We start from the raw sequence: 11,406 nt of genomic DNA, 5'->3' as shown, positions 1-11,406 counted from the left end.
TGGACAATTCATACTCTTGATTAAAGAAACCATTTACCATGGACAAGAACTGCTTGTCAGCCTGGGCTTTCTCTCTGGCTGTGACTTTTAATTCCTGTAGAGCCACTATGTACACTGTGCTTCAGAAGCTGCAATCACTTTTGCTTTTTGTTCTTGTTTACTAAAAGAGGAATTAGGTTTTCCCAGAAAAGGACTCATCACGTGATTACTAAAATACACAGAGACTCACAGAGGGCTCTTGCATCAAGTTCCGGACTCTTCTGTGCAGGAAAGGGCCATATCAACGCCTCTTGCCAGGAGTGTGCTCAGCACCTGGTATTCTGGTCACTCCCCCTGGCCCTCCCCGTTAGTGATATTGGGCCTTGTTAAAGCTGAGCTCCTTGGCTTAAGCATTTCAACTCTCTGGGAACATTGAGCCCCTCTGAGTGTGGCCCCTCAGTGTGTCCACTGAGACTCTGTGCCATGTCCTCTGAATTACAGGGCCCTGGCCCAGCATGGTGCCTATTTGGGGTCTTGACTCTACTGCTGTGCCCTTCTGGCTTGTGTGGTGAGTACAGTGGCTATGGGGAAAAAGGGTAAGTTTCTTGGAGAGAAGTTCCCAGTGAAAAAATAATCAAAGATAGTCACATTGTGGCAATTCACAAGGCTTTTCAGGAGAATGTAATGAACTATGTAATTAATAAAAATAAAGAATTTAAAAATACCAAGGAAGTGGTTGCAATCTAGAGAGAGGCTGTAATTAGAATAATAAAGTGTTAATATGCAAAAAGCTTTGCAGGGGTGCTTTAAAAAAGGAATAAGCTTTAATTTTCAAATTAGTTTCTCACATTCAAAGAATTGCTTTCAAATGCTTAAAACACATTTCTTTTCCAATTAGGTTAGTTATGCCATGTACAATCTTAGTGATTGATTAGAAAACATTTCCATCTACAAAGTAATAATATTATCTATGCTCACAAGTATTGAGTGAAAGCTTTGCAGACTGTAGTGCATTGTAGAAATGTAAGGCATTGTTATTGACATGTAGGGAAAATTTTATCAATAAATGAGAAATGTACGTGTTTGAGTGATGTTGCCAGAACTGGTTGAAGAACTATTGCTATGGAATTTAGTTATCATTACATAATTCGAACGGTAATGTCCTTTTAGAAAAGTGATGTTTTCTTCAAGCAGTCAACATTATTTTTATCTGTGAGGATTAATTTTTATAATAAATTAAAATATTTGCAAACATATTTGAATTAATTTTTATAATAAATTAAAAATATTTATAAACATATTCCTTAAAACAGATATCATGGCATCAAAATGGGGGATTTGGATAGTTTAAGAGAGACTATTCCAATCCTAAAATAATAGCTGCATGTTCTTCTGTGAGCCAGCAGATTGATATAAAACGTGGTAGCTGTGCTTTCTTCAGCATTGAGGGTGGTATGGGGGAAGCATGACTTATTAAGGAAATATCTGTATTTGGAAGATGATTCTTTACATCAGAAGCATGAAACTTATTGAGGAAGGGTGTCAATCTAGGTAATGGTGTTAGTACAGGATAAAGTGGCCAACTGCATCTTTTGAGTTCCCCTCTCTTATATTCTGAGGTAGTGGAGGAAGGCCTTACCTAATTTATTAACCAGTCTTTCAAGTATTTATCCATGTTTCTATTTATCTTTCTCTTTTTTCCTCGGATCTTCCCATTCCTTATGATCCTAACCCCCCTGAAAGGGCATTTAATGTCTATCAACTTGAATCTCTCTTTCTGCTGCTATCTTCCACTTGTCTTACAATAATAATCTTCTGATACCAGAGATTTATTAATCAGCTCAATATAATCTGCCTCTGCTATTTTCACCTACTTGGCTTCTACCTATCCTTGAAGATGTATTTTCAACTTATTCCATGCATAATTCCCTTGATCCTCCAGTACCTTCTGTTGTCACCACCTTCTATAGAACTTGTTCTCTGTCTGAATCTTTTAGCATTTCTTTGGCTTGTGCCATAGTATAACTACATATAGGGCTGTAGCTTATCATTTTAAGTACATTGCAAGTATGGCCCTTAATATTACCCAAAAAGCCTAGTATGGTGTTATACCAATGTACTTTTTCATAAACATTAATAGCTATTTTTGTATTTCTATGGAGGTTCTTAATCTGAGGTTTAGGAAAGGTAGTATGCAAGCCGTAGACTCACATACAGGTGAATTTCTATTCCCCATTACTAAAGCAAATACTGAGTGTGGAATGATGGTTACTATGCTTTCTGAACCCCACAGAGTAGAAGCTTTGGGAGAAGAGGGAAAGGAAACAATGCTTACCCAGAGCTGCTTCTTGGTCTCACGGGTGTTCAAAGCTTGCTCTTTCTCTTGGTGTGAATGTGTGCTCTTGAGGAGCTGCTAACTATAATTCCCTGGGTATGGTCAAACCCAACTCCTATTCTGGTTGACCACTTGTTCTTTTCTACCTCTTAGACATCTGGTGGCTCATAGAGTTTTGTTTTGTTTTGTTTACTGAAGCTTTTCTCCCACTGCAGTGTTCCTTTTAGATAGGGCTAAAAACAACTCCACCCTGACTGTTTTTCTCATGCAGCTCATTTCTAATCCACTGGAAGTACTCACTTATTCTTTGTTCTGAATAACATCAGGAGTATGAGCCAAATCTCAAAACAGCAGATATCTTTCATTCAGTCTTGCCATCGGAGCCACTAGGCTAGCCAGTCATCTGTTGTTATATTTCAGCTTCCCTTGCAGTGGTCACCCACTAGTCCACTGTGTCCTGCCCTTTCCAAACTGAAAGGAGACATCTTTGGCTTTTTCAGTGGACTCCTTAGAGTGTGGGGAAGTATACTCACAGTTTGCCTTACCTGGGTGATGGGGCTTGCAGGGCAACAAAAGCTTCACTCTAAAAAATCTTCTCCAAATATTATTCTTATTTCAATTATTTAATTTCTGGCCTTCCAATGTCTTTGATTGGGGTGAGGGAATTAAATGCTTTCTAATTGGTTCTGAGCCTCCTGCTCCATCAATTAGGGAGTGCTAGTTGACTTTGCAAGTAACAGGAATACTGTCCTTCAGCTTAAATTTCCATTTTACAGCCTTTTAAATGTCCAATGATGCCACATAAAGTATCTACCCAGTGATTGCTATAGACTGCAAAAATAATAGTATTCTAAGAAGGAGCAGTGGATGTGGTTCAAGCACAAGCCCAAGTTTAATCCCTAAGTTTGATTCATAGCACTGGCACTTAATATCTGTGACCTTATGCAGAATATCTGACTTCTCTAAGGTTGTGTTTCTTTTTCTCCAGAATGGATATATGATTAAAAATTACCTCACAGACTTACTGTGAGGATTAAGTGCTTAATACATAAATAAATGTATCATATATCTAAAATCCAAATGGTTAAGAACTAAATAAATCATTTCTACTAAGCGCCATCAGCAACCCAAGGCAAGAATGGTCACGTGTGCCAGTGTAATGTGTAGAGAAGGGCAAAGAACATCACAGCAGGGCTGATGGAGCAAGGATAGAGAAGTAAGAATGCTTGAGGCTTGATAGGAAAAAAACAGACCGATGACTTGCCTAAGAGCAGTGTTCCTATGGAGGAGGAGTTCTTAATGAGGATGCAGTCCATGAGAAAGGCCAATCAGGATTTTTCTACATTCTCATCGATCGGAGAGTGTTTTAAATAGTTTTTTGTTGTTGTTGTTTGTTTGTTTTTTTTTAGGAAATAATAGTTTTTAACTTTAACTTGGATTTATCCCTAAAAAGAACAATCTTCCCTTAATGTGGCTTTTAGTGACATACTAATGCACTAAATTTATTAAATTGCACTAAGCTTATTAAATTGAACTAAATTTCCTTTGCAAAACTTTTGGAACTGTAGATAATTCCTTTTCTGATAGGCTAAGTCCACATGATACATATATTTCTTAGGTAAAAATATGTCTTCGTTTTACATAATCTCAAGAAGTCTCTTTTCAAAACGTTGCCAAATGTTAAAACATGCTCATTGAGGAGGGTATGGTAGTTGGGAGAGTTAGAGATTGCATAGAGATTCCAGGTTCAGTCACTCTTTACACATTTTCAAAGAAAACTAATTCTTTTTTTTAAAAGCTTATTAGAATATAACACACATATGGAAAAGTACACAAATTGAAAACGTGCAGCAAAATGATTTATCAAAAAGCAAACACTTATGAAAACCTCAGCCCGGAAGAGAAGTGGAACATTGTTAGTTCCCAGACGTCCCATAGGTCCTCTCTTTTACCACCCCATCCTTTTTCAAATGTAACCGCCATCTTGATTTGCAGGGTAATTGTTTCCTTCATTTTATTTGTAGCTGTACTTATAGCTTAGTTTTGAATCTTTTAAATAAAAATGGAATCATACATCAGTGATCTATCTACTTTTGTTCAATGTATTTGTAAGACTCAACTACAGTACTTTATTCATTTTTAGTACTTTATTCATTTTTATTGCTGAATAATGCTCCATTGAATGAAAATACTACAATTTACTTACCTTTTCTGAAGTTGATGGACATTTAGGCTCTTTCATGATTGGCCTATTACAAATAATGTTGCTCAAAATATTTCTAAGCTTGTCTCTAGGTGCACAGGATCATGTATTTCTGCCACAGGAATGTCCATGATTGCAATTGTTATGGTCTAAGATATGACTATCTTCACCTCTGGGGGATAATAGTATGTTGTTCTTGAAAGTAACTGTAAGAATTTACATTCCCTCAAGTAGCACATTAGTGTTCCATTGTGCCATATTCTTGACAGTACTGATATTACCATTGTTCTCAACTGTAGCCATTCTGGTGAGTGTGTAGTGGTTTCTCATTGTGGCTTTTATTTGCATTCTCTGATGAACTTTAAAGTTGAGAACCTATTCATTTGCCTGTTGACCATTTGTATGACCACCTTATAGAAGAGTCTATTCAAGTCTCTTGCCATTTTTATATTGTATTATCTGACTTTAAAAATATCTGTTTTTAAGGCATTCTGGCACTTTTTATTTAGCCTCATAATTACTGAATATAATTCTCTTTCAGAGTAATTCCCTGTGGCTGAAATAATACTTTTGTACCAAAAAGTCCATGAATAGTGTCAAAAGTTTAGTGACATGAAATACATGTCTGTAGTATATTAATTTAATGACATAGTTCTATATAAGGCAGTTCACTGCTCTGAATTGTTAACTAAACTAGATCATTCTCTTCTATCCTTCACTTTCACTATTCCAGATTGCAAAATGCCTCCCCTCATTGACCATGGATTCTATAAGGATATGAGTTCATTTTTATCCTTTACTACTATGATCCACTATGAATGTGATGAAGGATATGTTCTGGATGGAAAGGCTAAGATCACCTGCTCACACTCACGTTGGTCATCTCCAGCTCCTCAGTGTAAAGGTAAATTCAACATAACTGCCCTTGGTAGGAACATATAACCACCAGGAACATTCTGATAATAGAGTTTTCTCCTAGACAAAGGCAATGCTCAGAAATTTGAATTTTACTTATTTATTCAATTTGAGTAATTAAAATATGAACCATCACACACTTTAACACTCTTAAACTACTACCATCAGTGTGTATCTTTCCAGAATTCGTCTGGAGGGCCACATTTTGCTCTGTTTTAATAGAAGCTTTAATTTAGAAATAACATACTGTAGCACTGTATACAAATTTAAAGTCTACAGGTCAATAAATTATCATGAAGTGAAACCACCCATGCAAACCACCACTCAAGTCAAGAAACATTACCATTACCAGAACTCCAGAAGTGTCCCCATGTCATCACCTAGTTACTCCTCAACTTTCATCCCTAACTCTTCTGACTTTTCACACTGTGGATTAGTTTTGTTGACCTTTTAACATGATATAAAGGAAATCCCATTTGTATTCTTTTGTGCCTGCGTTTCTTTAATCAACATTATACTTTTGGCAAATGTAGTGATAGCTTATTCATTTTCACTGGTCATGAACAGATCAAGGTTTTGAGATATAGCAGTTTTGAAAACTCATTTTCTAGGGCTATTGCGCTTAGGTTTATACATGATTTCCTATTCCAAGGAAAGCTATGCAACCTTGGATGAGTTGCATAAACTATCTGTACCTAATTTTTCTCTTTAACAAAATGGAGATAGTAGTGTTTGCATTAGTGTTTACACTGGTATGTAGTATGCACTATAACATTATCATTATTATTAACCTAATTATAATCATAAAATAAATGGAGGTAAAGAACAATTCTCAGCATGAGGTATGATTTAGCAGTTTTCTCATCCCTCAATACTCTTTACTATTGTAAGATCTTATTTTAGAAGCACAGGATGGTCACACTTTTTTCCTTTATAGCTCTGTGTCTGAAACCAGAGATAGAAAATGGAAAGCTGTCTGTCGATGAGAATCAGTATGTTGAGCATGAAAATATTGCCATCCTGAATCATTATATTGAACCTGAAAATGTCACTGTTCAATGTGACCCTGGCTATGGTGTGGTTGGCCCCAAAACTATCACCTGCACAGAGAACGGAACCTGGTACCCAAAGGTGCCCAAGTGTGAGTGGGTAAGTGGCACAATTCAAGGATGGTCACAGTGATCACCTAAAGCTCTGACCCAGGCAACATCAATGAGATCTGACTTGTGTCAGGATTTATTTTTGACAAATCATTTATAGAATTAGCACTGTCATTCTCAAAGCTCTTGTAAAGGCAAGTTCTAATTCTCTCCTTTTGTAGCAAGAAGGATCAAGCCCCCACAGGTGACCTAGCTTCTAGCCTTATGCTTTCTATAATAAATGCTATGCTTTTGCTCCATTTCAGATGGATCATCAGAACTCTTCCTTCAGTAGTCCCTACAGAGGCTCCTCGGTGTCCTTGGTCCTTCCTTGCTTCAGCAGTTATTTATTACTGCCTGAGAGTAGAGATGGTCTGAACTCCAGGATGAACACTGCTGAGTCATAAGTTTGAGATTTTATCCATCTGTCCTGAGGAGGGTTCTGATATTCAAATTTTGGTGTCATTAGTGATGCATCCAAAAGGAATCATATCTTTGGATTTAGTTTGGAGAGAAGCCTCTCAAAAAACATCTTTTTATTTCCTTTAGGATATGCCTAATGGCTGTGAGAAAGTGTTTACAGGCAAAAAACTCATGAAGTGTCTCCCATCCCCAGAGGATGTGAAGATGGCCCTGGAGGTGTATAAGCTGTCTCTGGAGATTAAACAACTGGAGCAAAAGTGAGACTTGAAGAGGAAGAGCACCAGTTAGAAACTCATACATCTACCTGCCTCCCGTATACAGCATTTGGTATACTATATTTTTCTCCAGGAATTCTACTGCTCCTTAGGTACTATTATTCACTAGAGCAGAATTTTTCAACCTCCTTTTTTAATCTCATGGCACAGTTGAACATATAGTGAAACTTCCACAGCACACTGAAATTATGTTGATCAATAAAAGAGAACTTACTGTGCTTTGAATTTCTTTTGAAAATAATTTAATTAATGATATTTAAACATTTTTTGCGGCACATCTAAGATCCTCTCACATAACACCAGTGTGGTGTGGCATATGAGTTGAAAATCACCACACTAGAGGAGAAAATACTCAGTGTTACACTGAGCACAGTGGCTTGTACCTGTAATCCCAGCTGCTCCGGAGGCTGAGGCAGGAAGGTCCCTGAGGTTAGAAGTTCCAGACCAGCCTGGGCAACATAGTGAGAGCCCTTCTCTAAAAAAAGTTAAAATAAAAATAAGAAATCAATACACCTGTAGTCACAGAAATTTGAGTAGCTAAAGGGCAGGAAGATCCCTTGAACTTGGGAGTTTGAGGCTGCAGTGAGCTATGATCATACCACTGCACTCCAGCCTGGGCAACAGAGTGAGACCCTGTCTCTTATAAATAAATAAATTAATTAAGTGGTCCTGATAATATGCAGCTATTCATGACTTATATCTTAGCTCAGTTTAAATTTCTGCTTTCCTGGATTTGGTGGATTGGCTGAAACAAATAATTACCCATCAAAAATAAAATAATTATTTTCACTTTGATTTTTTTTTTTAAAAAAAAATTAGAGTCCTATGCAAATCACTTCCAAATGTTCCTCTGATGAGCTTTCTTTACTATTTTACTGTATCACAGGGTACACATCCCCTTTGTCTGAAGTCTGTCTACGCTACACGATGGGCTTCCTTCCTACTCATCTGACCTATCTCAGGTCACGTCCCACATAGTTCTCTGTTTCCTTCCTTCTCACCCCATGTGATCATAAGTTTCTCTGAAGTAACTCCACATTTTCTCTTTATGTTTAATACATGTGGTTTTGTTTGACATTCCTTTAACCCAACAATAACAAATCTGAAAGTATTTGAAAGTATGATCTATGTGTAACCAAAGTATTCTTTTTGGGCATACTCAAATCTTCCAGTCCAATCTGAACACTTTTTAATGTTTTAATTAAAATGGCTTTGGTGACCCTTTTATGTCAAATTCTTCAGATTCATGTGTGAGTAATGTATTAAGCAAGTGGTCCCAGGAAAAACAGGAAAAGCAGCAGAGTCATCAGGATTGAAAAGGAATGGGCCTTTCAAAGCAACCAGGCAAAGTCCTAAGAGGGGTGGGGTAGTGCATCTTTATCCTGAAGAACTTTGTACTATAAGTTATGCCACAGAGTTTGCCCCATCCAGGCAAAGGAATTGGGCTTTTGTTCTGCTACACCAGCCAGTCACTGGTTCACCAGCTGGGGCACATAGCCCTGAGGGCATCTAGCTCTCTCAGTGTGTGGGCAAAGGTGCCAAACAGCGAGGGAATACGTTCAATAGAGCAGTAGATATGGCCATCAGAAACAAAAGCACCCAGAAGCCTGTAGAGGAAGGCATAGAAATGGTAAAAGGGATCCCAGAGGGGCTGGACAGAGCTCTTCTGGACTCCTCCACAGGTGTCCCTTTTATATATCTCTGGGTATTCTTGGGAGCCTTGTATTCCTCCTTCCCTCCCTTCTGAGTCTCAGTTTGTCACCGTGGGTAGAATGCTGTGGCATCACAGCTCACAGCAACCTGGAACTCTTGGGCTAAAGTGATCCTCTTGTCTCAGCCTCCCCAGTAGCTATGACAAAAGGTACCTGTCACAACACCCAGTTATTTCTAGAGACAGGGTCTTGCTCTTGCTCAGGCTGGTCTCCTGGTCTTAAGTGCCTGAGTTCAAGCAATCCACCCGCCTTGGTTTCCCAGAGTGCTAGGATTACAGGTGTGAGCCACCATGCCTGACCTGGAGCTTTCTATTTCTGACAGTCACCTCTATAAAAGCAATCTTGAAACTGAACAAAGCCAAAGGATCAATACTATTAGATTTCAGGACTGACTACAAAGGCATATTAACTAAGACTGTGTATTGTTAGTATAAGTACAATCAAAATAACTATGCAACTGAATGGAATGTCCAGGATTAGCTATATTACATATTATTTTGCATACATCTATGATGCATATTAGAAATACATAGATGCAGATAAATAAGCATAATTTTTAAACCTTAGTTGTAATAACTGTGACTCTTCCTGATTTTCATGATCTTAAAGTAGGCAAATACTTTCATATATAACAACAACAACAAATTATCTATAAAGGAAAAAAGTTATAAATTTCTCAATATTAAAAGAAGCATTTCTTTTTATTTAAAGATACCATTAATGTTCTTCAAAGAAGATACATAAAGGGGAAATAAGCATATCAAAAGATGCTCAACGGCATTAGTCATTAAGGAAATACAAATCAAAACCACGATACCACTATCCACCCATAAAGATGGCTATATGTTTTTTTGAAAATGGAAAATTAGTGTTGGGGAGGATGTGGAGAACTTTAAAGAGTCATGAATTGCTGGAGAATATCAAATGCTACAGTTCTTATGAAAACACTTTGGCAGCTCCTCAAAAAAAGTCACCTGCTGTCTCAATCTTTGCCTCCTCTGAAATCTCATTCTCACTCCTACTTACCTTCGGTGGCCAGCCTCTGGTTCTCCACTGTATCTTGCCCATCACCCCTATTCTTTGATGTCCTCAGAAGAGCAGCCACACACATAGGTTTTGGAGCAGACACTAGTAAGAGGGTGAAAGGTAAACCAGTCTAGAAAGCAGTATTCTCCATATTTGTGTCCAAATAAGAATCAAATCCAAAATACCTAAAGAAAATTTATAAATAAATAAGAGAAATATAATCAAATCACCAAAAGAATAGACAAAAAGCATGAGAAATCTTTATAAGCAAAGATAGCCAACTGGCCTATAAACACATGAAAAGTTGATCAACTTCATTTATCATCAGGGAATCAAAAATAAAACCACAGTACAATTTCAGCAGGTGCCCCAAAGAATAGTTAAAATGACAAAATACCCAGGGCCCACACAACAGATTGCAACTGTAACTCTGAAAAACTGCTGCTGGAAGTATAAATTGGTCCAATAGGCTTGCAAAATTCTTTGGCAGTAACTACCAAAGCTGATTGTGTGCCTACTCCCTGATCCAGAAATTCAACCTCTAGATATCACCCCTCTGAAACACGTACAACCATTCAACAATGGATACACATTAGAAGTATTGCAGCAGCCCTATTTGTAATAAACTTAAATTGGAAATGACTGAATGCTCATGAGCAATAGAGAGAACAAATTGGTGTATCTCATGCTGAAATATACCACAACAATGGAATGACTATTTGGATGAATTTCAAAACTTAAAGTGTCTAGGAGGCGGAGCAAGATGGCGGCCGAGTAACAGCTTCCTTGCATCTGGGCACCGTGAGTCTGGGGAGATAGGACTCCAGGCATCTCTGGCTGGTGGGATCTGCCTATCATCACCCCTGTGAGGATACAGGGAGTCAGCGAGAGACTTCTGGACCCCAAGAGGAGGACTAAAACAGTGGAAAACCTACAAGTGGTCTAAACCCGCCCGCAACTGTAAGTTCAGTAGCAGTAAGACGGCAAACCAGAAAGGCCTTACCTGTGAACTGTTTTGGTGTCTTTGGACTTGGCACTCAGTTGAACTGCTTTGGGGAGAGCCTGAGCGGGAGTGTGGAGAACTTTGGCTGTTGTCTAGGGCCCCAGTCTGAGCCACTGAGCCAGACGGAGCTAATAGTGTTTGGCTGTGAGTCACAGGGAGCCATTGTGAGCGATCTGCCCTGGCAAGCTCCACCCTCAGGGTCGCGGAGCTAGAATTGGGTGGGAGCTGGTAACCCAGTGACCAAGTAGCCTAAGGGCGGGGTCTGAGCCGCCTTGCAGCCCTAACCCTCAGGGGCAGAGTGAGACTGGTTTTGGCACACTGGGTAAGTGGATAGCCACTTCAGCAGTGATTTCAGCGACAAGCACTTTACTGGGAAAGCTTCTGCTCAGCAAGTTT

At 38.5% G+C, this 11,406-nt stretch overlaps 1 protein-coding gene across 3 annotated transcripts; it reads left to right on the top strand.

Moving 5' to 3' along the window:
• Positions 1-273: 273 nt before the first annotated feature.
• On the top strand, positions 274-8,051 carry LOC128597591 (C4b-binding protein alpha chain-like). 3 transcript variants are annotated; one of them, XM_053608080.1, is made up of 4 exons: positions 274-547; positions 5,251-5,421; positions 6,370-6,581; positions 6,838-7,107. In XM_053608080.1, the coding sequence occupies exons 1-4, from the start codon at positions 463-465 to the stop codon at positions 6,976-6,978; spliced, it is 609 nt and encodes a 202-aa protein (XP_053464055.1). In that variant the 5' UTR covers positions 274-462; the 3' UTR covers positions 6,979-7,107. The 3 variants fall into 3 exon arrangements, with proteins under 3 accessions (XP_053464055.1, XP_053464057.1, XP_053464056.1); XM_053608082.1 differs by lacking the exon at positions 6,838-7,107 and adding an exon at positions 7,188-8,051 and having other exon boundaries at positions 279-547; XM_053608081.1 differs by lacking the exon at positions 6,838-7,107 and adding an exon at positions 7,121-8,041 and having other exon boundaries at positions 282-547.
• The last annotated feature ends 3,355 nt before the right edge of the window (positions 8,052-11,406 follow it).

The sequence above is a fragment of the Nycticebus coucang genome, chromosome 10, assembly GCF_027406575.1.
Source record: "Nycticebus coucang isolate mNycCou1 chromosome 10, mNycCou1.pri, whole genome shotgun sequence".
NCBI classification, from domain to species: Eukaryota; Metazoa; Chordata; class Mammalia; order Primates; family Lorisidae; genus Nycticebus; species Nycticebus coucang.
Note: the sequence above shows the minus strand (reverse complement) of the source record. Positions and strands in the feature narration are given on the sequence as shown.